The sequence below is a fragment of the Haliaeetus leucocephalus genome, unplaced genomic scaffold (genome assembly GCF_000737465.1).
Source record: "Haliaeetus leucocephalus isolate CR32 unplaced genomic scaffold, Haliaeetus_leucocephalus-4.0 Scaffold223, whole genome shotgun sequence".
Taxonomy (NCBI): Eukaryota; Metazoa; Chordata; class Aves; order Accipitriformes; family Accipitridae; genus Haliaeetus; species Haliaeetus leucocephalus.
The window spans coordinates 448988-473875 of record NW_010972659.1 but is presented as its reverse complement, the minus strand read 5'-3'; the positions used below and the strand labels follow the sequence as shown (position 1 = coordinate 473875).

The following is a 24888-nucleotide window of genomic DNA, read 5'->3' as shown; positions in this document are numbered from 1 at the left end:
TCAACTGCATTCAAGGAAACTAAAGATGAGGCAGCAGGACCAGCAGTCATGGTACATAATCCCTCATCAAAAACCACACCAGTTCTCCAGGATGTAAGGTGGCCAATGCAACTCCAATTTTTAAGGAGTTTAGAGGTGCGCCAGGGAACTACCAGTCAATAAACATGACATGTGCACCAGGAAGGCTGCAGGAACTACGATGCTGCCCTACCAGGCACAGATGTAAATACAACAACATTAGGAAAGACCCAGCAAAAAACTGCCTTAGTAACTGAAGACTGGAGGTTGTCAGTGTGACACTAAATCTTAAGAGAGCCCAGGGAGCAGAAGGCCTGTCTGTTCAATGTCTACCTTAAAAACAGATTTAGTGGACACCTGCATGAAGACGGTCTCCTTGGGAAGAGCCAACACAGCTGGAGACCCTCAAGGTCTGTCTAGACCTGGAAAGTGTATGTGTGGGGAAAAAAACAGGTGAATAAGATTGTTGATGATACTAAATTATTTAAGAAGGTAAATAAGAGAAGCAATTTCAAAGAGTAGCAGAAAAAAAGCTCACAACACTGGGTCATTGGGCTATAAAAAGGCAGATGAAATTCTTCACAGATAAATATTAGGTAATACATATGAGCTAAAAACCAAAGGAATTTTGCGTAAGGAGTGCTGGACTTGGAGCTGGATATTAGCATTCAGGAATGAGATTTTAGTGTCTAATATTCAGTTCCACCAAAAAGTCAGGTCAATGATCAACAGTAATCAAAAGAAGCAAAGTGAACATTAGGAATTTTTACCAAAGGATCATGGAACTGAACAGAATATCATGATGCCACCATATAAATCAGTACTGCTGCCTTATCTTGAGTATCAGGTGCTGCTCTGGTCTCACTAGCTCAAAAATGCGATTGTAAAATGGAAGGGATGATCCTTACGTAGAAGGGTCTCCATGCAAGAAACAAGAAAGCAGGCTAAGACTTTTCAGCTTGAAAAAACAGGACTTCTATAGGAATATTGCAGAGGTATAGAAAACTGAGTGCCATGACACAACTGCTTATAGCCTGTATCATACAGAGCACTGAGGAGCATCTAATTAAATTGGCAGAAAGGAAATTCCATTGCACAAATCTTTACATGTCCTACAGCCCTCCTTACTAAAGGAGGCTGCAGATGGTAAGAAGTTTAAACCAGTTAAACCAGTTCAAAAACAAACCCAGGAGTTCATGAATGAAAGATCCATTAAGGATTTCTAAACACAAAGATTCTCAGTACCTGACTCAGGATGTCCCTGATCCACAGATTACTGCTGCAATTCTCAGGAGGTATCTGCAGAGGCTTACTATTTCCTTTTGCTTTTCACTGCCTGACTACCCGTGGAAAAGAGCACTGGGCTGGATGGATTGTACCTTAAGATCTTGGTCTCACCTAAGACAGTTCTTATGCTGGTAACAAGATAGTCAGCAGATGTGACACTGCATGCAAGAACTGAAATAGGAAATACCTGTCAGCAGTACCATGAGGAACAGGTCAAAAGTGGCAGCAATGTAATTTCTGACAATACTCTGGTGAAAGACAGAAAGTTCTAGAGAAACTAAAGCATAAGAAACTATCAACTGACAGGACATAAAACCAAGGAAAACTTTGGTGTATTAATATTATAATCACAGCTAAGAAAAAAGGCATTGTCCACAAAAGCAGACACTACTGAATGGGCTGGGGTCCGGCTGAGTAGCCGCTGCAGACAGGAGAGAAGTTGGGGTCCAGCCTGCCATCTGCTTTGTGGTCATAGCCCCAGCGGATGCTGTTAGCCCAGGTCTTTGGGCATCTGAGCACACCTACCAGCAACAGAAACCGTAAGGACAGATGTCTTGATGAAATTTGGTTCACACTAGCTGCCTCCAGTGAAGAAGAGCTTGTCTTTTATATGTAATGGGCTCTCTTATGTTTAATGACTTCTGCTCTCAAGGATTTTCAAGGGCTGATTCTCTGAATGGAGTATCTGCTGAGCTCTGCCACCCTACTTCCACCCCGGGTGGACTCCTTCATGTTTGTGTCCCACAATGGCTCCAAAAAGAGTCTGTGCAAATTACCCTGCAGACTGGCACTTCGTTATTGGCTGATTTAGACAATCATCCTCAGTCTATTTGATTGAGAAATTGATCTCTTTTCCAATTTTTCTAGAAATCCACAAGATTCAAACCTGTCTTCCCTTCAAGTGAGCTGGCCAGTTCCCAGTGAGAGCTCACACGCCCTCAGTGCTGCAGTGCTAAAGGCATCCTGAAAGGCTGGGTCCTGCAACCAAGGCTTCCAAGAGTCAGCACGGGGAGTGAGTTTTCTACCAACATATGGGTTTCCCACATCCCCTAGCTGAAAACCAGCTACTTTGATATGCACGTACACACTTAACTTGCTGGGAAAAGGACATATAAGTAGAAAATCTCCTATGAGGAAAGAAAGATGATGAAAAGACAATTTTTAGCGGTAGGTAACAATAACTCAGTCTGACTTTGACTTAATGCAATTGTCCATGAAGACATAAAACTTGGTTTGTGAGAGGGGAAAAAACAGTTTTTACAGTACTTTCTCAGCTAAACAGGTGACACAGTGGGGAAAGACAGCTATTTCTCTTTTAGCTCATCCCTCTGGTAAAAATGAGTCACGATCACACAGTTGTGTGTGTGGTACCAGGAGGAACATAGAATTGAGACAGGTATTTCTGTGGTGCTTATTCCAGGTAAGAATACACTGTAAAATGTGTGAACCAAAGAGCAGATGGGTAGCTACACAAATGCCCCAGATGAATCCAACAGCATGCGTCAGAAAACTAACTTTCAAGATTGAACCAGCAGAAGAAAATCCATCAACACAATTCTCCACCCAGTCTCCCAAACAAGCTTCCTATACATTTTTGAGACGTGTATTTCCATGAAAACTCAACAGCTGAGAATATTTCTGAACTCTCTACTGCTCAGCAAGTCCCATCTGAACTGTTTAAGCAGATGGTGCTATTTCATGGCAAATAGATTATATCAATATTGCAGAAAGATGATTTTTAAGAAGACAAGGTACTGCTATGTGTTGTGAAAAGGATAACAAAAACTCCTGCCACCCCACCCCAAACCTGCTGTCTTGAAGAATTGATAAAAATTCCCCCAAATCAGGCAGAAACAGTCCATACATCAGCTACTATGCCCATACAACAATTAAATATTTGGTACTGTGAGTGTTGTAACTGTTAGTTACTTGCTAATAGAAGGAGAAATACGTTCCTTAACATTTTAATACATCCTAGTTCAGGGAATCCTTATTAATGACTTTTCTTATCTAAAGAAATGCTGGTTGTTTAATATGCTCTTTTTCCCACTCCCTCCCTAAATCTATTTTAAAAATTCATGTCCAGCTTTAAGCATGCTTTAAAATACTGAGCTTTTTTTCCTCTGGAAAATAAACAGACACATGCCAAAAGCCAAGCTGTACAGAACAAAGCAATGCACACAACAAGAGGGAGGATAAGAGATTTCAGTTTTAAAGCTTTCACATCATTACTGTAACTAGCAGTTTTAGAATTTAAGACACTTCAGAACTTTCCTTTGAAAGTCACAGCTCAATTAGAAGTTACGACATGTTAATTCAAATACTGCCATTCCTCTTAGCCCCTTAGACCCTAGGATCAGCGCAAAGCCAAAGAACAGTACTTAAATGTTCAACAGCAGCTGCAAAAGACAACCGCTAACTGCACTGTTTGGGGCTTGCCATATTGCTGTCTGTCAGATATATTTAATACTCTATTAAAAATATTCCCAAAGAATGTGCCATCGGACTCTGAATGCAGCATTTGTGCGTTAACCTACAAAGTGGAAATTAAAATATTATGATTATTGGGTCATGCAAACAAGTTGGGTGCCATGCTAGTTAAAGCTAATGCTGCATCCAACAGAAATTGATGATAAAAAGAAAATACAACCAATGGCAGCTGAGATGTTCTCTCCATCCATTTTTATTTGGTTATTGATCTAGAATTTGTGAACCAAATGTGTCTATCTTGGCATACTGATTAATGACGTGGCCGTTCAACAAATATCTGCAATGGCAAAAGAAGTGACAGTAAGAGCTAACACACTATTTCATGGGTGGGAAGAGGTTTCACTAAGACGGGGCCTTCAACTTGCCTCACATACTCCTAGGGCATGCTCCAGACAGCAATTATGTGAAACCACATCCAAAGGTTCATACCCCAGTTCTTTCCACCTTTTAACTCACAAAGGGTCCTTGCTATGGTATTTCTGACCGAGTATCTATATTAGGTTCAGACCATAACTTCTCTGTTGTAACCAGAAAGCAGTTTACTCACAGTACATAATTTGCAAGGTTTTGAGAACTGCAAAATCACATTGCTACTGGAACAGACTTAGTTACCGGCACGGCCTTCTCCATTAGATACTTGCCACTAAGTAAAGGTCTGTTGAGTGTATAAAGAGGTGGTAGATCTTCTATCTCTGCTATCCTCTGGTATACGGCTCTGGATAGATGATCCCCATGATATAAACTCCCCAAGATGATGCTAGAGAAGTAAATTGGCTCCACAAAGAGGCTAAGTAAGGCTCCTTGAATACCCAATACGTTCCACCTAAGAGGGAGGGAAAAACAAAACAAAAAAAAAACAAAAAAAACACTTTCTTTTTAATGGAACAAGTAACATCTGCCGGACATAATAGCAGTCAATCACAATGGACCAGACTTTCAACCCTTCCTCTTGACCAGCACATGACTATGGTAGCATAGCTGTGAGACCTGCCAGAATTTCATAGATCAGCTTATGGGGACGCTCAATGAAATCGTGCGTAAGATGACCTATAGCGACAGGTCTACTGTCAGCATCCACTTCAGAAACAGACTCCATACCTTTACTTCCCCACTAACGTGTCTGATGACGCATTTTCCAGCACCCTAATGCCAGAGATGGACAGGGTCGTTCAATCGGAGAAAGCCAAACTGAGATCCTCAGTCAGAAACAGTAGTTGATGCCTCCAAAAGACACCTGGCAGTGGGCAAACCATCCTTCCCAGAACACAAGGATTGTGTCTGCAAGACCGCATCACCTCATCATCATAAGGGAAAGTTCGTCCTTGACACCCTAGCCAAACTGTCCACATCCCGCTGCCAGAAAGAACATACGTAGTTGCTTTCAATATCTACAGGCAGGGAGAAAACTGAATCTGAAAACTGAAAATATGCGGAGTGCATACACTCTTTGCTCACTTTAGCTGCTTCATAGACTAACCGTACGTAAATCCCTGCCTGCACCACTGTGACCTACACTGGATCAGGTCCAGTGGCAGGGATATAGCATGCATGGGAGCGAAATACTGAAGTTTTTTTGTAGCTGTGCTCATTTGATCAAGTTTTGGCTCTCAATCTGTTTGTACCAGTCATACAAAGTACTTTTTAAAACCTCAAAGTCTCCTGCAGAGTATTTTCACTGTCCTTGTCTCTGAGGTATACTTGCAAATGGCTTGGCACTATTAAAACAGCATACTTGAGTACAACTGCAACACCCAGACACAAGCGGCAGGAAAGTTTCTTTTGGTGCTTGAATAAAACAGATGAGCACAATGGAAGCTCTCGTGCTCATATAGAATGGTTGTCCTTATTAAAAGGCCCATCCTAAACCGGGTTGCAAGGTTCCCCAAGGAAAACAGGGAACTCAGGTGTTGCTAACAGTGTTTCTTGCTGCTTGTGCTGGGATGGCATGTCTACACAGCATCGTCAGCTCAGGCTAGAAACTATATAGCACAACTGCTTCACTACTGCAAAAACTGAACTACACATGTTGCCTACAAGACTTGCAAAATGTTAAAAAAAAAAAAGGGGGGTAAAACAAAAATTGCAATCCAAGGAAACAATTTCTTTGCATATCTTTACTGAGGATGAAAATGAAGGCAATGTACATTAGCTTACTCACCTGTCATTAAAAAAGCTGGCCCTAATGAATGAGTAAAAATACTGTGCTAATAAAAAATAAGGTGTATTTTACACTGAATAAAGGCATATTTTGTATAACACTGAAAATGCAATTGGCAACCAAACATCACAGTAAGGATATAAAGTGAAAATTATTGCTTTCCAGGGCCAAAATGCCTTTCTAAGGACCTTACCATGACTAGAATTTTATAAGCACAGAAGTATTTCAAGTGCCAAATAAATAAAATAGTATTTTCTTGTTATTTGCAGTATTACCTACATCAAGCAGAGACAAGCATATGGACTGTTACAGACACAGATAACATTATGGAAAAAACATCTGGAAAGAATTCAAGACTAAGCATTGCAAACTGGGGTCTTAGAGTTGTATCTGAAGCTTGCAGACACACAAACCGAGCTTCCTTCAGTGAGGCACATCATGTTTTACTTTTCATGAACAGTACTTGTGTGACAGATGGACATTTTAAAAAAGGCCAAAGCATTCCTCTGGCAAGCCCTAGCTCCCTAAATAAAACCTTTGCCAGACCCTTTTCCTTGCTTCAGTCTTCAGTATTTCCAGAGCTTGTGTTTTGCTGCTTCCTCCCACACTTGGTGACCTTCTCTGGCACAGAAAATAGAAGCTGAAGTTTGTCTTGCTAAACTTCTTTTGATTAAAAGAGGAGGAGGACAACGAGGAGGAGTGTGGACACCTGAACAAGTTTCTGCAAGGTGAACTGTATGAACTGGTATTACAAAAGCTACACTGTGACTGTCCACATGCCTGCTGTTTTACTGGGGTGTGCTGCATCCCATTTACCACTGCGGGAAGTGCTCACGAGTGCTGGATTTGGAGCAGCTGGTTTGCTGCAGAGACAAGGTTTGCAGAAACTATTCATACAATCAAAGCCTCAAGCTCTTAATATTGATTAGGCAGGGTTGGATGGTGGTTAGGTTTATAAAACTAGCTTTAAATTTCAATTGTTATAATAAAAGAGCATATACTTATCTATAAAAACATATACTTGTATCAGAAACTGGCAGTAACGCAGAGATAAACACGAAACCCAAATGAAGTTCTGCAGATTGTAACAGAGTCAAAAGGAAGGATAGCACAGAGACTTTCTTGTTCCTTTCCTATACTGTACTTCTTTCTGTCAAACAGTAATTTCTCACTTCCATTAGCACGTACACTAAAAACCACTTTTATAGATACAAACTGAGAAGAAGCTACACCAGTACCACGCATCAGTTTTTGAAAAGCCACAGGCATTGCCTCCTGAAATGGTAAAACTGCCTCGTCCTTCCAGTTTACAAGCACGAATTGTCAGAATGCATGCCAACAAATGCTGTCAATCTAGTACTAGAGTTTACTGAAACCACAACTTGTTTTGAAGTTAATGGGCCAAATTCTGTATTTCCCTACAAACCATGAAGGGCAGAGCAGAAAGAGCAAAATTTATTACAGAAAACTTTATTAAAGTCAGTGTTGCCTTTCCAGTGAAACAAATAAGTAAAGGATTTTTCCTTCACATTAAAAATAGTATCAGAAAAGGGTTAAGTAACTGAAGCAACTTAAATCTAGCTTAAAAACTCAAACCTTCCAAGGTTCAGATGTAGTTTATAACATAGAAATGAACCTTTCCAGCACAACGCCACACTGCAGTAAAGCGGACATAGTCCCTGGCTGCAGCAGAGTACTCATTTAGGAGCATTTGGTGGCTCAAGAAAGTGGTAACGGCAGACAACTCTCCCATCACTAATTCAGCAGTTTAAATCTCTCCTGCACTGGCCATGGGCAAAAATGCAGAGCTCCCACGTACAATGACCTGGTCTCAGGTCCAGTCTTACTGGGCAGGTCACAGAGCAGACTGGACCCACGCAGTACCTTTTCTCACCATTAAAGCAGGAAAATGGCACCATGTTTGCAACAGCCAAAAGCACTAAAGCACGAGTGTAAGCAGAATACAGGAATGCTACATCATGTCAATGGCGATACTGAAATGCCTAAAGTAAGGTGCATAGACAAGAGATTTGCTGAAGGGGAAGAACACCTCAGCAGGCAGGGAGACATCTGCCAACATAAAACTTCTCATTGGAAAAACCCGAGACGCTTGTCTTAGCTGACCATAAAACCAATGCCTCTTATGACAGTATTTTACATATTCTGAGTGTTCTGGTTTTACACTTCTACAAGAATTTTCTTTAACAACCTTTAAAAAACTTCAAAGTAAAACTGACATTTAAAATACAAGCTTTTATATTGACATAAAACATGAGCCACAGGATTTAGGTGCAGACTGCCAAAACTTACATACAGGTGCCTTGATTTGAGCTGGGGATCTAGATCTCATTACAGTTAATGGTGATTTACTCAGCAGCCAAGTACAACCATGGTTGTTGTTGATGGAGAACTGTTCACCGCAAGTCAGCCATCTAATGCCAGGAAAGCTGGGATACCTGGTGCGGATGGGGATACCTGCAGCTGAACACCAGCCGTGTGTTCAGCAGCGTGCAATACTCTTTCAGCTTCAACTCTGCAGTTCTGCAAGCCATGCACAGTGCAAGGAAAGGCAACCTGATGTGATGCCAGAAAGCTCAAACAAAGGCGTATTTAGTCATCCTGAACTGGCTTTTTGCTTCTGAGCTGCCTTTTGTGAGACAGAAGATCATTCAGAGTCACCAAGCCATTCGGTTCACTCTCTACCAGGGGGTTACTGCGGTGATGTTTAAGCCTTACCATGTTTGACAAGGCAACAAAATTTCTCTAGCTCTTCTAGCAATAATTAGAAAAGTACCTAAGCATGAGAAGGGAAACAAAAGCTGCAAACCAAAACCACAGCTCTCCTTTTTCCTCAGGCAGGCCAGCCAACACACCGCAATAGCCCTTACTAGCACCTGGATTAGGAGGTTCTGTTTTCCCAACACTACATGTTATGAGCTACTGCTGCTTTTCTGGGACAAGGAAAAAGAAATGGTAACTTTATCTGACTATCTGGCACTGAGCAGCTCCAAATAGTTAAAAAAACATGAGGAGGATGACAGTCAAAGGATGCTGTAATCTGCTGCTGCTATGAAGTGTGAAGTTGCACCCCATTATTTCCCCAGCGCCAAGCCGGACGGAAGAGGACTCTGCCTATCACCACCTTGATCCTCCTCAGCCTGCTAATTTTCTTGCTTCTATGGCTGTCCATAAAGTCAGATCAGTGACACAATTCAAGTTTTTTTAAAACAAAACCCCCAAAACCCAGCCTTGTATTTTGTAGAGGCAGTTTCTCTATTCCAGTTTACAGCACAGCTCCACAAACAACTGTGCGACCATAGCCGAGAGGAAGGGAGATGCAGTGTGCAGGAGGGATGCAGCACCCGGGCGTGGGTGCTGAGTCTTCTAAAACACCTTCTCCATCAGAGAATACACTACCGGAAGCATGCTCCCAAACCCAGCTGAAAGTTATCTTGCTTTTAGAAAGGAAACAGGCACAAATGATGCCTTCTCCTGCAGATAATCTTATTGATGTCAGCGGGGCCACTTTGCTGAGCAAAATGATGCAAGATGGAGCAAACTATGTGAGGAGCAACAAATCACATCTGGTCTGACCAACGTGTAACATGTATCCTTTTAGTAACGTCTTACTGTTCCTCTTTAAACTCCTTATTATTTCATATATTCATATATTCAGTGTTTGCTATGAGGAAGAAATAATGCATAATTACATACAGCTCTCTTATTTGGTAACAGGTTTATTTATTTGTTGAGAAATTTCCATCGAAGTTGTACCAGCAGATCATCTTTTTTGATGCAGTCTTTCTGATACAAAAATTGCTTTTCATTGAGTATTTTTGTTTAGCATGAAAAATTCAGCCATCTGAAAAAATTCAGCCATCTGAAAAATTTCAGGTGTGAACCAAAAACTACTTCAGTTTAGAAACACTGCTGAGATGTCTCCCTGGGAGTATATCTTGGGGTGCCTTGTACCCCCACTTTGCTCTACAGTTCACAGTTCTCCATGCACGTTTAGCTACAGTGAGACCAAAAGACCAAATTTGCCCCATCACCAAGATTTTGCTACATCTTCTATGTCATCTATGAAGCAATCTTGTGCTTGAGCATCCAGGGAAATGCTCTTTCAAACCACTACATCTCACCACCTTTACAGACTAGACCCCAACGATGGCCTTTGCAGATCTGTGCACATGAATTGTGTTCTGCTCCTGACTATTTATACAGAGGATACTCTCTGTGTAGTGTCCTCACCTGAGGTTTTATAGACGAGCACTGCATTGAGGAAATCTGAATTTTACAAATTTATCATACTCACTGTTTTCCTTATTCTATATTCACCACTTAGATCCTATTGATAACAGCCTGGAGGATGGATGCACTTTCTCAACCTTTCTGCTGTTGTCAATCACACTACATTAAAAAAAGAGGGCAGAGAAACCAGAGGCCAACACCAAATCGAGAGGAGTCCTCTCTTCCTCGCTGTGTTGTCACATTTCTGCTTTAGCCTACCATGTGGTCAGAGGCAAGGGTATCTACAGTGGATTCCTAAAAGGCCTATTGGTTTCTTCATTACATACAGCTGATTTCACAACTCTTGATACATGAAAAAGTAAGTAAAATTTAACTCTGCAGCAACACCCTCACAGAGTGTGCTAGTGCACCTCTTGCAAAAAAACCCAGATTGAAAATACATGCTTCAGGTAAAAAACTCTCCTCTGAACTTTCCAAACCCAAACTGCATAGAAATTCTGTTATTTGCACTATTTTAGAGAAAACACAGAAATGAGGGGAGGCTAACAGCAGTAAGAAATAAAGCTTGATGTTAATATCAAATGTCTTACTATCACTCTCAATAATTTTTAGGCAGACAGCAGTATGGAGGAGATGAGTCACTATGCATTGCATTTGCAATGGTGTGCACACGGAACTGGTGTCAGAATTCATCACAGGAAAATGAATAGTCTCCTGCAACTACCAAAATGAGAGTCTACTGTTGAAAAAATGAAGTTATATTTATGATAGACTGAAGAACCTGACAAAAACAAGTGTTTACAATTCTAAGTGCTGCTCTTACCAATATAATTTATAAACAGCAATGACTATGAACAAAGGAAAATTATTTAGTAGGCATTTTGTTTATGACAAACTTTTACTTGCAACTGGTGGCAAGGGAGAGAAGGTGTCAATGTGTGAGAAGATGTCAGACTATCCCCAGAAAGCATTTTGCTCCTCACATGCATCTCCTGCCCTCGTCCGTGGCAGAAGCGCACAGCTCAGACAACACTTGTCTCGGGGAGTAATCCCAAAGGCAGGTTTGGCTTACCGTGACACCAACAAGATTTCAAGGCCTTTTGAATTGCAATGCAAACCAAGAGCTTCCCACGACCACTGTGCATCCAAGATGTGGGACAACTTGCTCCTTACCATGAAGACGCTGGAAGCCACAGACCCAGGGGCTCCCGCTAGCTCTGAACAGAAGGCGCTTGTGTTTGCAGTAGCTGTGCCCGTGGGTTTTCCTGCATGTTTCTGGTTTCCAAAACTGCTGTGACCAGCCTGCCAAGTTTGAGGCCAGCAGCATCCTCAGGGATGCTTGCAGAGCCCTGCGGTGGCCTTCACCTCTGTAGACCAGTGACAAGCGTTTGTCTGTCTGTGTAATCACGTTCACTGTGGTTCTTCATTCATGTGCAGGGACTCTTTTGCTGCTCAACTTCAACTCAGACCCACGCTCGGCAGGTCACGATCTGTTTGCTGTGGACACCCGTCTAGCTGGGCTTTACTCTCATCACCTGGCAGAATGACCAGGCAGAGCTGACTTCATTCTCTAACTGCAATCTGGTTTCTTTTCTGATTTTAAATCCAATTTCTCCTTGTTTCTGTAAGATATTAACGGAATCTCTATGACCAGCCCATGCCTTTCATGAGCCACAGCACAAACAGGCAGCAACATCTTTACATGGAGTGGAGTCAGAGCTTCTTTTATATGAAGTAGCTCAGTCAGCGGCCCACACAATAAATCAGTTAAGTGCAAGAAGTTCATGGTCTTTGACAGTAGCACTTCTTGCAAACATCTTTTTCTTTATCCTGAGGTCAGATTTGCAATTACAGATGAGAGAATCTGTTTTCCCTTGTAGCTGTACCTAGGTTGGCAGCCACACAGCTCTGACTTGTCCTAGCTTTTCTGGTGTTGCCTGGATTTGCTGCACACCAGTGAGCCTGAGTCAAGACTCAGGTCACTGGTTTGAGAGGATACATGGTGCTACATCTGGTTATTTAGATGCTACACCTTGGGTAGTGGTTTCCTACCACTTTCCCCCAGGTTTTTTACCTAGGTGTCACACAGCCACCACGTACCTAAGTGAATACCTTCACATCAGCCACTGTCACTTGAGTTAAGAACTGGCGAGGAGAACTGCTTTTTATTGCTGTTCAGAAATCACACTGGCTCCGTTGTGGAGCTTGCCACTTAGAAATAATTCTCAAACTCAAAGACGGATGGGTATGGACATAGCTGCAGAACATGCAGGCTTTTGTAAGCATGCGTAGGATTTTAAGATGTGTTTGTGCAACTTCATCAGTCCCCAAAAACTAGGTGGTAGGGTCAAGAAGACAAAGCCACTGGGGAAATAAACACAAAGATTGTGACAAACTTCCGTTCGGATTTCCCACTCTGAATAAGCACAGAACAAGGCCAGTGCACAGGCACATAATGTTCTTTCACACAAAAGATTATCAGAAAGAATATTTTCCCTTCTTTAGAATAGAAAAGCACCAATTACTTTCCCTTTAGCAACTCGTCCTAATGTTAAAGCTCTTCTCAATTCCTACAACCTTCCTACCAATGAAACGGGGTGAAAAAAATTTTGCTCTTCTCAGCAAGACATTATCCACAACTGGAATGTGTCATGAGAATTTAAGTAATTATTTGAAGCCAAAAAACTTAAAATGAATGTGGGCAGAAAAACACATCAAAAGGAAAATGACAAAAATAGACATTATAAAGTACTATGAACAAGGTTAGGATACATTTAAAACAAATGCATGTATATTAATGTCCCAAAACAGTTACTCTGGTCACAGAAACCACCCTAACACCATAATGCATTGCCACCAGGCACTAACATGCTAGGATAATGCTGTTCTAATTCTGCTGACCCAGATGGGATTACACTCATGGCCTTTCCATGCTTCACACAATTTTTCTTGGATGTTCCTACCAGGCTCAGGAGGGTGCTAGACAGCACACTGCAACAAAGTGCTCAGGGGCTGGAAATAATGGTTTGGATTATACATATAATCCACACAGATGAGGCTGTTCAGCTACAAGGAGTTTTCCTGCTTGTGCAATCCTGCACCCCAAATTTATCCACATCTTTTCCAGGCTGGGACTGTGAACCTTTGGGAAAGCTCAGTGGAAATTCACAGGGCTCAGGCATACTGGAGGACTGACTGCTGGACACTACAAAGCAATGCATTCTTTCAAATGTAAATGGAGAAAACATGGTCATAAGTGTCAGGGAAATGTAAAAAAAAAAAAAACCCACAAAAAAACCAGAAAAGAAAAGAAAAAAAATATGAAAATTGGGGCCTCCTTACCCGTCATACAGTCTTTGTTCTGTGTCAAGGGGTTCTATTTGCTTCCTTCACTGGCACAAACAAAATTATTCCCATTAGCCCCAAGGAGAGGTGACAGCTAGCTATGCAAGCGAGAGATGGATTCTGTTCTGCATCACACAAAATCAACAAAATAGTCAAATGTGTTCTAACTCAACAACTGTCTTCATTTTGTTTATTTGCACTAACAGCAATGATGATGTGATAAAAGAAGTCAAATGAATGTGGCACAACTACCATGTCGGGTGGTTGGGAGAAGTCCCTGGCATGAAGCTGGGGTGACTTCTATAATTTGGTGAATTTTACTGAAAATATTATAAAAGAAACTGAAATGTCATTTTTGTAGAATTACCTTTCACCAACCCAGTGTCCTAGCTTCTGAAAGGCCCTATCCATTTATGTTAGGGGGATTTAAACTGAAGCAAAACCTCTTCCTTCAGTAGAGATGCTGATTACTTGAGACAAGACTAGAGGAACAAAGCGATTACATAACCTTCTTCCTGTGTTTTTGATTTGGCATACGCAGTTCACAAGAATAGTTCCAATTTAATACACTTAATAAATTTTGAATCAGGCTAACTGTGATTTGACAAAACAGTAGAGCTATTTTAATTAAAAAATAACTAAAATATCATCAGCTGAAAAACTTGGCATTTCTCATCTATTTTGCAAGAACACAGAGGCTGCAAACACACAAACTCATTTCCAAAAATTATGTTGCAACTCTCCCATACTTCTGATACTTGTTAAAGGATACTGCTGCTAAATTTTTTTGGGGGGTAATCATATGTCCATTTATGATTTTGAATAAAAAAATCTTTCAATCTTTGTGAAAAAGGACAACAAAGATGGAAATGGATAAAATATAAATAAAAGCACTACTATTGGAAACAAAATATTTAATTACAGTAAAAATGTGTAAACTAAAATTAAAGCAATTTTAAAGTTAAAAATTAAAAGTGCCCACTTTTTAACTGGAACACTTTTTCCCTATATAAAATAATACAACTCTAAATCTATCCATGGTAAATGTATGTATCTTTGATATCATAGAATCATAGAATGGTTTGGGTTGGAAGGAACCTTTAAAGATCATCTAGTCCAAGCCCCCTGCCATGGGCACGGACACCTTTCACTAGACCAGGTTGCTCAAAGCCCTATCCAACCTGGCCTTGAACACTTCCAATGATGGGGCAAGGATGTATATCATCATCAGAAGTTATCCAAATATAACTAATGTAATATATTTATTGCACTGTTTTGCTAATGCTATACTACTGTGGGCAGGGGCGGGGGGAAGCATTCCTCTGCTATTTCCCAGTGATATAAATACAAAACAAAGCTGTCATGACTTGAAGTGTCTGGAATGATAGATAATGATTTCACCTTGCCTCTGAAGCCAGAAGAAGGTGAAGAATCAGAGCTTTATCACTGGAGTTACAGCCACCCCCACGCCAATCAATAGCCTGCACATTCATTACAGGTATCGTGCAACTCTCCCTTCTTGTTCAGCAATAAAAAGCAGTAGCAAAGAAACCAATCATTCAGTATCTCACCTCGCTATCTTGTCACTGCAGGACATGGTAAGTAGCCTTTCTCCTTGCAATACGCCATCCCACGTCTGGATAGTGGTAGTAGAGCGCACGGGGATGGTCCCTTCCCCAGATTCTATTTTTGTCCGTAGCTGTCCTCTTGCTTTGCGGTTTGGATGCCTGTCCCCTTGATCTAAACGACAAAAATCACTTACAATCAGCTGAGAAACATTCTGAAAGTGTTTTACAGATAGAATTACAATAAGAAGAGTCAATTAAAGGTATTTGCCTGCGTAACTGCTGGCTTGCTTAACAATTTCTATTGCTCCTTGCAAATTAGCTACAGCATCAGACATCTCTCACAAATACTGTCTTCTAAAACACACTTGCAATTAATTAAACCAAGCTTCGTACGAAGGAGCAGTACACAGCAGGTAGCTCTTCAATTCTGTTCTGCGCATTACAGCATTAGAATGAAGTTAATGGACAGATCAAGAAAGGGGCAGGCAGACAACCACCGTTAAAAGATGGAAACAGTGAAACAGTTCGGTTAGTTCTGTACAAATACTTGCTGACTCACTGGCTTATCTCGGCTAGCATTCAGCCTCTTCAAGACCACATGGTGGATCAGTCTATACTTAACTTCTACCACACAGGAAGAACAGCTCAGATTTTTTTTTGAAGAGATCTTTGTCTAACACACATCTACACTAAAAGGAAAAAAGACACCTAAATTTTAACTGTGCCACTTGTACATGCTCAAAGAATACTTTAAACTCCCTTGCTTGAGCAGGACTGCTGTCATACCCTCTTGTGCTGCTTCATGTGGTGAGAAAATCCTAGCGTCGCCACAAGGAGATGTGCTGATATAGAGATGAAACTGCACATTCTCCTTCAGCTTAAACCCGCCTCGCTCCGATTTGATAAAAATGGATTTTTGTTGATCTTCTTTATTGCTGAAACAGAATAAAGCTAGAATCAAAACTGACGTTAACACGTAAATAACTGTAAGCTGGGCAGTCTTAATAGGCATTAAAAACAAACACAAGAAGTCTGGAAATTTTATAGTATAAATCTAACAGTTACTACAGTTAGCAAAATTAAAAGACCATCGAGACAAGAAACAGAGAGCCCTTGACATCCCCAGCTGTCAAGAGCTTTCAGGCACCTACCAGTAAATGAAACACCACCACCCTTTAGTCCACTCGAGATTATTCTGATTTATATGTTTACAGTTTACAAAATGATTCCCAGTTATTTTTTCTGTCATCCCTTCTCATGATTGACACCTAACTGAATACATGTTTTGTTAAAGTCAAACTTTAGGGCAAAGGCCCTGAGTTCTAAAATAAACATCCTAATGCCACAGGACAAGTGTTTCACATTGAAATACTTAAGACAGATGTTTTACAGAGACACCTGTTCAGCTCCGTGTGATCAGTTCACCTTCCTTTTCCCCTCCAGCGTACCTTAGATAAAGCTCAAGTTGTGTATACAGAAATTTCAGCAGGCACCGGCGAGATATAATTTCCGCATGGCAATCATTTAATGCAAGACCACGATCACTCATGTATTCACCATTGATGCATTTTGTTCCTGTAGAAACACTTATTACCAGGGCATCTTTTACATCTGTACCTGCAAAACAAAATTTCAGGAAGAAGATGCAATTAAAACCACAAAAAATCTAGCAAGTGATCTTCTTGCAGAACCCAAACAAGGGTCCTTTTTTTGTTGTTTGCTTCTTTTAAAAAAAAAGGTTTTCTTCTGATACTTTCTTTAAAGCAAAAGCTTTATTCAGCCATATCCTCCCTGTACCAGTACAGTCTATGGTTCTTGTGAGTTCTTCATGTTGGAGTTCAGACAAGTTAGAAATGGAAAACCTGCAGAGAAAAATAGCTGTTTCAGGAAGAGTTATTAAAGCCTGAGCTCTAAAGATGGTGCTTTTTTCCTGAGCCCCAGTCAGCCAGCTAGCTTCCAGCATCTACCTTCTGGCCACCTATGCAGATATTCACAGAGACTTTAGAAATCTGAAATGCACTGATTTATTAAAACAGCAGCACGTTATGGAAGGGTATTAAGCCAACAACGGGAAAGGTAACACTAGGGAATGAAGAAATTTAAATGCTTAAACCACTGTAAAGCTTACCAGCAGTATAATGCTTCCAGAAGTGTAGTTCTTGGTAATAAATCATTCTGTACAATAGAATTTTAAAAGTATTTTGGGTTTTTTTTCTATACAGAGAACTGTCTTTATCACACACAAAAAAAGGTCAGCTACATGAAGAATTCAGAAAGACAGGCCAAAATGTTACATCCCTCTAGCAAAACACTCAGCAAAAAAAGCCCCAACAAGCCACACTAATTCCTCTGCAGCTCTTAAGGCCTCACCAGCAGAGGCAGAGAGTGGCCAAGCCCTGCCAAATGCCTTCTGCTGTCTTCCTCCCACAGAGTAGTTATGGCAGTAGGAAAAAAAGCAGAAAAACCACTTTCAACGCACCCCAAGCACCTGGAGTTGAGGATCGTCCCATAACCACCTGGCTGCACGACAGCAGTGCCGACATAACAGGCGTAACCAATAATTAGCAAGGGAATTGGTAATTGAGTAATTAAAAAAGTAATTGAGACATGGACTGTTTGAGCTTTCATTCCTGATGAAATATATGGCCTTAAAAAAAAAGAACTTGAGCCCAGCTGCCCCTCCTGCCCACAGGGCTGGAGGAGAAGGCCATGGACGAGAAGCAGGGAGCCGCTTCACTCTACAACACAAGGCTGTGCAATAGGGTCATCTAATTCCAGGGGTTCCCCAGACACGTATCCATGCCAAGATGGTTTCTAATTCTGTGTAAAGCTATTTCTTCAGTTAATCAAAATGTATTCACATGTTAATTAAGTCTTAATTCTTTGGTCACGTGGCTCTTCTGGGAATTGTGGACACAGGACTGTAATTACAATAAAAACTTGTTAAATATCACAAAGTATATTAAATAAAACTACAGCATGTTCCTCACAGTGCTTTGCATTTGGGGCTAAAACGGTGTTGGTACCACACAAATGTTTTGGCTGTCACTGAGCAGTGCTTGAGGAGCATCAAGGCTTTCACTCCAAACCTCCCAAAGGCCAGTGTGTTGGGGGTGAGCAAGAGACTGGGAGGGGACACAGCCGGGACAGCTCAGCGACAGTGACCAAGGGATATCCCACACCAGAAGTGTTGTGCTCAGGGAAAGGAAGAGAGGACGTTCGAGGTTAAGGTGTTTGTCTACCCCATGAATCTTCTCACTCTCCTTCCATTTTCTCCCCATCCCCCAGGAGAAGGCAGCGAGCGAGAGGCTGGGTGGGTGTTTGGCTGCTGGCAAGGGTCAGCCCACCATGGATGTCTTGTGACAGAGTTTGGGCCACAATGTCCCCTTGTCACATTGCCCTGTCCCTAGAGCATGCAGTCATCATCTGCCCTAACCAGCATCCTCAGACCTCTCTGCGCTGTGCAGGAAGCTCCTACAAACATCCCTGTGGGAGGAAAGGGCTGGCGTTGCCCAAATCACCATTTATCCACCGATATCCACCTGACTTGTACAACTAATTGGGGACGTTTCATGACAGGCCCCAAATAAATGTCCCATCAAGGGTTCAGATGGATTGAGGACCAAGATAAATCTTAGCCTGAGGAAAATTCAGCAGCAGCGTGGTTGCAGATGAGCTTAGGGCAGAACTTCACCATTTTGGGTGATCTGGCAGAACACGGATCTCGTGCCAGCAATCAGAGAACCACATTACTGCCACTTGTATGTGCACACCAGTGTCAGCTGCCAAAACATAAGCTGCTTTCTTCAGATATTTTTACTAAAATGACTGAGACACAAAGCACTAAGAATAAAGTATAGCAAGACTAACTCTAACAAAGTACAAAACCTTAAAAACTTGGAAAGCAAGCATAATTTCTTACATAATATGCCAAAAACCAAGAATGCCATCTGTGTGACCGATGTGGTGAAATTTATTTTAGATTTACTTTCAAAACGTTGCATGGTTAATTTTAAAAGGTACATGTATTTTGTAGACCATGAGTTATCTCAGATATATCAGGCAGAAGACAGGAACTCTGTGGAAACAGAAGTATTTGCAGGTCTGATTTTCCTGTAATTGTCTTTAGCCAAGACTTAATTGCTACATTTGTTGCACCTTGAAGATTAAACAGTAAAAATATATTCAATACTGGTTGACTGAAAAAAGATAGTTTCCTAGAACGCAAACAGAGCTCTCATATTTAAGCAGTTAAAATAGTACTTTTTTTTTTTTTTTTTTTTTTTTACCTGTTGTCATGACAATTCCAGCAAGGACTTTTCTACGTGCATGTGGAGATGTGAAATTTTCTGTCAAATCACTGAATTTATCTACAACCAAGCGTGCAACAGCATCAGCTAAAACCTGTAGGATCACACAGAAATGCACATGAGGAAATTAAACAAATAACTTAAAAATTACAGCAGCATTAGATTATAAAGATTTGCACTTTTAAATGATTTGACACAATTAATTAAACGAGTTTTTATTGTTCACTTTAAAAACGGACATTGAGGCATCAGCAGTATGTCAAGGAGGTGGCTGGCTCCAATTTTCAGGCATACTGAGCACTCGCAGCTCTGTATAAGTGGAAGCAGAGCTCTGTGTACACCACGTCTATTACAACAGGGTCAGACAGCCCTAAGCCAAGCATCAAAGTACCTAATGCTCATGATCGTTATGAACATTTGAGGCTTAGGAGAACAACTGGATAGACAGATAAGTCTATACTTTCATGCTCAAACCTCAGAACACATCATTTCAGTATCCTCAACATTGGACCTGACAAGAAGAATGAAGTGCAAAATCCAGGCTCCTCAAACCAACATGTAAACCTTTTTTTTTTTTTTATAACAATCAAATTCATTATCTAGCTATTACATAAATAAGAACGAATCTGTCTTCAACACTGGTTAAACGCTTTCTATTTTATTTTTACAAGACATATACAAGTTTAGGAATAGAAAATGTCAGTGTATAACCCAAAATAAGCTATCTCAAAATTAGGAAGGATTTATCTCTTTCACCTTCAGGAAAACTTGAACAATAACAGTCAGAGCCTTGTTGTATCTTGACAGCAGGGTTAGCAAGCAACTTTGGTCAGACTGTAAGGGGGGCTAACTTCTAACATTAAGGAAAACTTCAAAATACCAGTCCTGCTCTTGTTGAACGACGGCTCAGTTCAACACTGCAGCTAATCTCACCTGCTGTTTTTAAGGCAGCTGGAACCATAACAGCTAGAACAGATGAGTCAAGATCAAATTCTTGAATTTTCACCTGAAATGAAGCTGAAAAGCAGAGCAATCTATGCTAGCACAGCTGGTTGTTCCCAAGGGAGTGGCTGAGAAAGGCAAGTTACATGCTAGACAGCATGATGAGCAGTCCCCAGGCTGGCAGGAGAGACATGGCAGCCCATCCCCATGCATGTTCCACCAGCATTGGGACCAGCAGCTGGAGAGAAGGAGTGGGCAGCTGGGGAGGGAGCTCAGGTCCCTATCTCGGAGCACCAGGAGTAAAGAGTTTGCTGTGGTTGTCTGTGTGTTGGCACCCAGCAGTATCTGAGATGTTCTGGGGTAACCACCTGGCCCACAGGTTTACACACCAGAAGGACACAGGTCCTATGGCTTACCTGCCAGCACCATGCAGATGTCTTAGATACCCAAGAGCATCCAACGTGGTGCTAGACACATGTAAGCAACTACATCAAGCCCAAAAGGACACTCGTGGCTGAGTCTTGAGCTTACAAACTGTCTTTGGGCTCTCAGTAATAGAAGAAGATTCTATACCACTCTCACCCCTCCAGAGAGTCCAAGGCAAATCAACAGGGCTGACGGGCAGCAGTATACAGAGCTTGGGGGCACCCACTTGAAACGGTACAAACTCTTGAACACAATCAGTTCTAAAAACAGACTGCCAGGGTCAGAAGAAAAGAAAGAAAAGAAAAAGAGGTTTTGAAGACTGCCAGTCTGATTCACCACCATTTTCTTAACAATAGTTATGAGAACCAACAGCCTAGAAATAACGTGGAGGAGCTCTCAATGTTAACTTCCTTCTGGAAAAGCTTTAGCAGCCAAAGAAGCAATAATTAAAGCTCATGTGTCATGATTTCTGAGCTTGACAGCTTTTTACAGAATCTGACTGGAGACAGTGACCAGCAGTCAGTGGCGACTGAGGTCACATCTGCACCAAGCACTGGCCAATGTTTTGCAATTGCACAACTTGTAGAGTCAGAAGACCCTCGACATTGCAAATACAAATTTTCTTGATGCATTTGAATGGACTGCAACTCAGAAGCTCTTATCAACAGATGAAGAAATTTTTCAGGAACACAATTTTGCTCAGAGACTACAAACATGTCTGGTCAGGCACTGATTTTCAAACAAGGTCTTTTTGCTGCTGGACCCAAAATTGTGTTATAATCTGTGCTCTGACAGCACCACGACCATGCAGCACAAAATCTGCATTTAATTGTGCTAGTGCCTACCTAACACTGAAAGCTGAACTTTAAGGTACACAAAAGAAAAATAATGAGTGACTGTTTTATCATCACCCTGGTTTTAGAAACGGAAAATTAATACACAAAAGGCTTAAATGATTAACCTCCCTGTAGCCACACAGGCAGGTCACTGCAGGGACAAGAAACAGAGTCCCCATTCCAGTGTTTTTTCCATAGCCCCACTGCATAATTATGAACACTGCTTCCCAGCTGCAAGTTTTATGCTCTCATTTCTGTAATATATGTATTTTTCTGCTCTACCTTACATCATGAAGTGCTGGACAGGAGAACACAGGTGGCAGCTGACAAGCTACCAGGCAATGTAAAATCATGTTGAATGACATTATGATGGAATATACTAGCGAAACAAACTTTTCCAAAGAGGGATAGACCTGATCCACAAAGAGAATACAATGCTTCAGAGAGGCTTCAAAGCCTGCCAGAAGGGCTTGCCACCTAGGTAATAAACAATATGGGTCACTCCTCCTCCAAAAAAAAAGGGAGCATGATGACTGGTAACTGAAGGAATCTTCTCCAAGGCTGAGCTACACAAAACCTCAAAGTTCCGCATATACCAGAAATGGTGATTCCAAAATGCTAAACCAAACCGACCGGTTGCCAAGGGTGAACACAGAGGAACTCTTCTTCCAGGATCACTGAACACTGGTAACTCATTACACAGATTCTCAATCTACCCGGCCAAATGGAGGCTGATCTACAGAGCCATGCGATTGCTCACGCCCTGGGGGAACCAGGGCTGGCTTGAGGAAGTTCTCATGAAGAGGTGGGAACTGAAACTGCCAGGCGTTTCTGGGAGGAAACCCATGGGCAATTTACCTGCCAATACAGCTGACAAAAAGGCTGCTTGAACAGCAATTGGGTAGGATGCTTGCATACAGGGTGGACACATTAGCTTTTTCCAAAAAGATTATTTTTTTCACACTGCTTATGAGCAAAGCAGAGGAAACTATGGTGTTGGTATACAAGTGAGAACACAGTGAGTCCCTCTGGGAAGATGTAAGCTGGCACAGAAGGATGGGAAGGGGCTGCATCTCAAACAGCGTGGAACTAAGCTGCTGGCAAGGAAGCCTAAAAACGCTTGAATGAACATGAAGCCAGACACTGGGGAGGGCTGATAAGGAGGACTAAGCAGAACTCAAGCAAGACAAAATGACCGCTATAGATGCAAACAATACAGGAGGAACTGTAGGGGAGGGGGGCGGAAAATCACTGCCAGAAAACAGGCAGATATTTTAAAGATTTTTTTATCCTATTTGATAATCAAGTTGCGTGACAACAGGTCGGTGGTGAGCAACAATAACTATTAAATGTCTACATATTTAGCTGCTAAGGTTTTGGTCTCTTATAAGAATAGTCACCCAATAAATTAATAGTATTATCCTTTTCTCCCAGGTGGTTTATTACATTAACATAGTTAAAAGTCACCAAGAGCATGGAAGAGATGGGAATAAGGCAGGCTATGAACAGACCACTGCAGTTCCGGGAACAAGACTTACTGGCCTAAAATGATGTCCTTGCTGTCCCCATCTCAAAACCAAGGACTTGAAGCTGTCTCCACATCAAGCCCAGGCCACTGATCGGCCTCAGTAGGGAACTTTCACTTATCATTCTGACTCTATTCCCTTTCATATAAATAAATAATCATTGGAACAGAAATTGAACTCGTGTCTCGCCTTCCCAATGAGTGCCCTAACATCTGACACACAGTTTCTCTACCCCCGCTCCTGCATTAAATCATTATTCAAAGTTGGTAATTCAAAAAAGGAAAGACCTAAAATAGCTGATAGTTTGCTCATTAAGGCATGTGAGCTCAAAGCTATTTTGGGTGCGTTGGTCCTTTCTCTGATGAAGTTACAGTGAATCCACTTCTTTTCTACACATACAGACTGATTTTGGTTAATATAAAAATTGCAGCAATGTTGTAGCAGAACACCCCTGACCATCCATGTTTTAAAACGTTCTGAAGCTGATGAAGCTCAGGTCTGTCTGGATTTGAAGGAAGACCTTGGCAAGCCATAGAGACCACCCCAGATGAATGCTGGTGATCACCTGCGTGGTGGAACCAAAAGCAGCGGGAGCAGGGGCACTGCATGGGCTGACAGCACCCAGCTCTCACTGGGGAACTGACCCAAGACCTCCCAACCTTTTGTGCTCTCCTTGGATCTCCAGTGATCCTTCTCAAGCACAAACGTTCTCCCTCAGCTTTATTTCTTCTTACCTTCGCAGTTTAGGGCTCATGGGAACTTTCACGAGCTGATGAGCAGTGGCAGTGCCCACAGGAGGTAAAATCAAGGTCAACCAGGTCCATTATCTCTCCTCTGACAGTGACCAGCACACACAATTCAGAGAAGGTGGAAACATACCTACACTAATAAAACAGGGTAATTATTTTCTAGCGCTCCAAAGTTTCCTGTATTTATTTAAAGAAACTCCTGCCTGGCAGTAGAGTCTTTCACTGCTGATGCAGATGTATCTTTTACATTTCTTCCAATTCCACAGCAATTATTCCAACATATAATTCATTAATTCCCTGACCTGGTTTCAGCTGGGATAGGGTTAATTGTCTTCCTAGTAGCTGGTGTAGTGCTATGTCCTGGATTCAGTATGAGAAGAATGTTGATAACACACTGATGTTTTCAGTTGTTGGTAAGTAGTGTTCATACTAAGTCAAGGATTTTTTAGCTTCCCATGCCCAGCCAGTGAGAAGGCTGGAGGGCACAAGAAGTTGGGAGGGAACACAGCCAGGACAGCTGGCCCAAAGTGGCCAAAGGAGTATTCCATACCATGTGATGTCATGCCCAGTATATAAACTGGGGGGAGTTGGCCTGGGGGGATCGCTGCTCGGGAACTAACTGGCCATTGGTCTGTGAGTGGCAAGCAACTGCATTGTGCATCACTTGTTCTGTATATTCCAATCCTTTTATTATTATTGTCATGCCATTATTGTTATTATTATCATTATTTGTTTCTTCCTTTCTGCCCTATTAATCTGTTCTTCTCTCAACCCACGAGTTTTACTTTTTTTTCTCCGATTCTCTTCCCCATCCCACTGAGTGGGATGAGTGAGTGAGAGGCTGTGTAGTGCTTAGTTGATGGCTGGGGTTAAACCACAACATTCCCATAAATATATTCAGTATTATCTTTTTGCTAGGTTTGAATCGGTTACATTCTCATTTTCCTGATTACACTAACCAGGTGATTGCAATAAACTGCCT

The 24888-nt window shown here is 41.6% G+C and overlaps 1 protein-coding gene across 5 annotated transcripts in view; it reads right to left on the bottom strand.

The window, feature by feature from the left end:
- Nucleotides 1–24888, bottom strand: part of ADARB1 (adenosine deaminase, RNA-specific, B1) — a 61471-nt gene that overhangs the window by 6252 nt on the left and 30331 nt on the right. For all 5 annotated transcript variants that reach the window (XM_010566981.1, XM_010566979.1, XM_010566982.1 and 2 more), the window contains 5 exons: nucleotides 19407–19521; nucleotides 16566–16734; nucleotides 15904–16052; nucleotides 15121–15289; nucleotides 4437–4618 (listed from right to left, as the gene is read on the bottom strand). In XM_010566981.1, the coding sequence (XP_010565283.1) occupies nucleotides 4437–4618; nucleotides 15121–15289; nucleotides 15904–16052; nucleotides 16566–16734; nucleotides 19407–19521 (784 nt within the window). The remainder of the gene's footprint in view (nucleotides 1–4436; nucleotides 4619–15120; nucleotides 15290–15903; nucleotides 16053–16565; nucleotides 16735–19406; nucleotides 19522–24888) is intronic.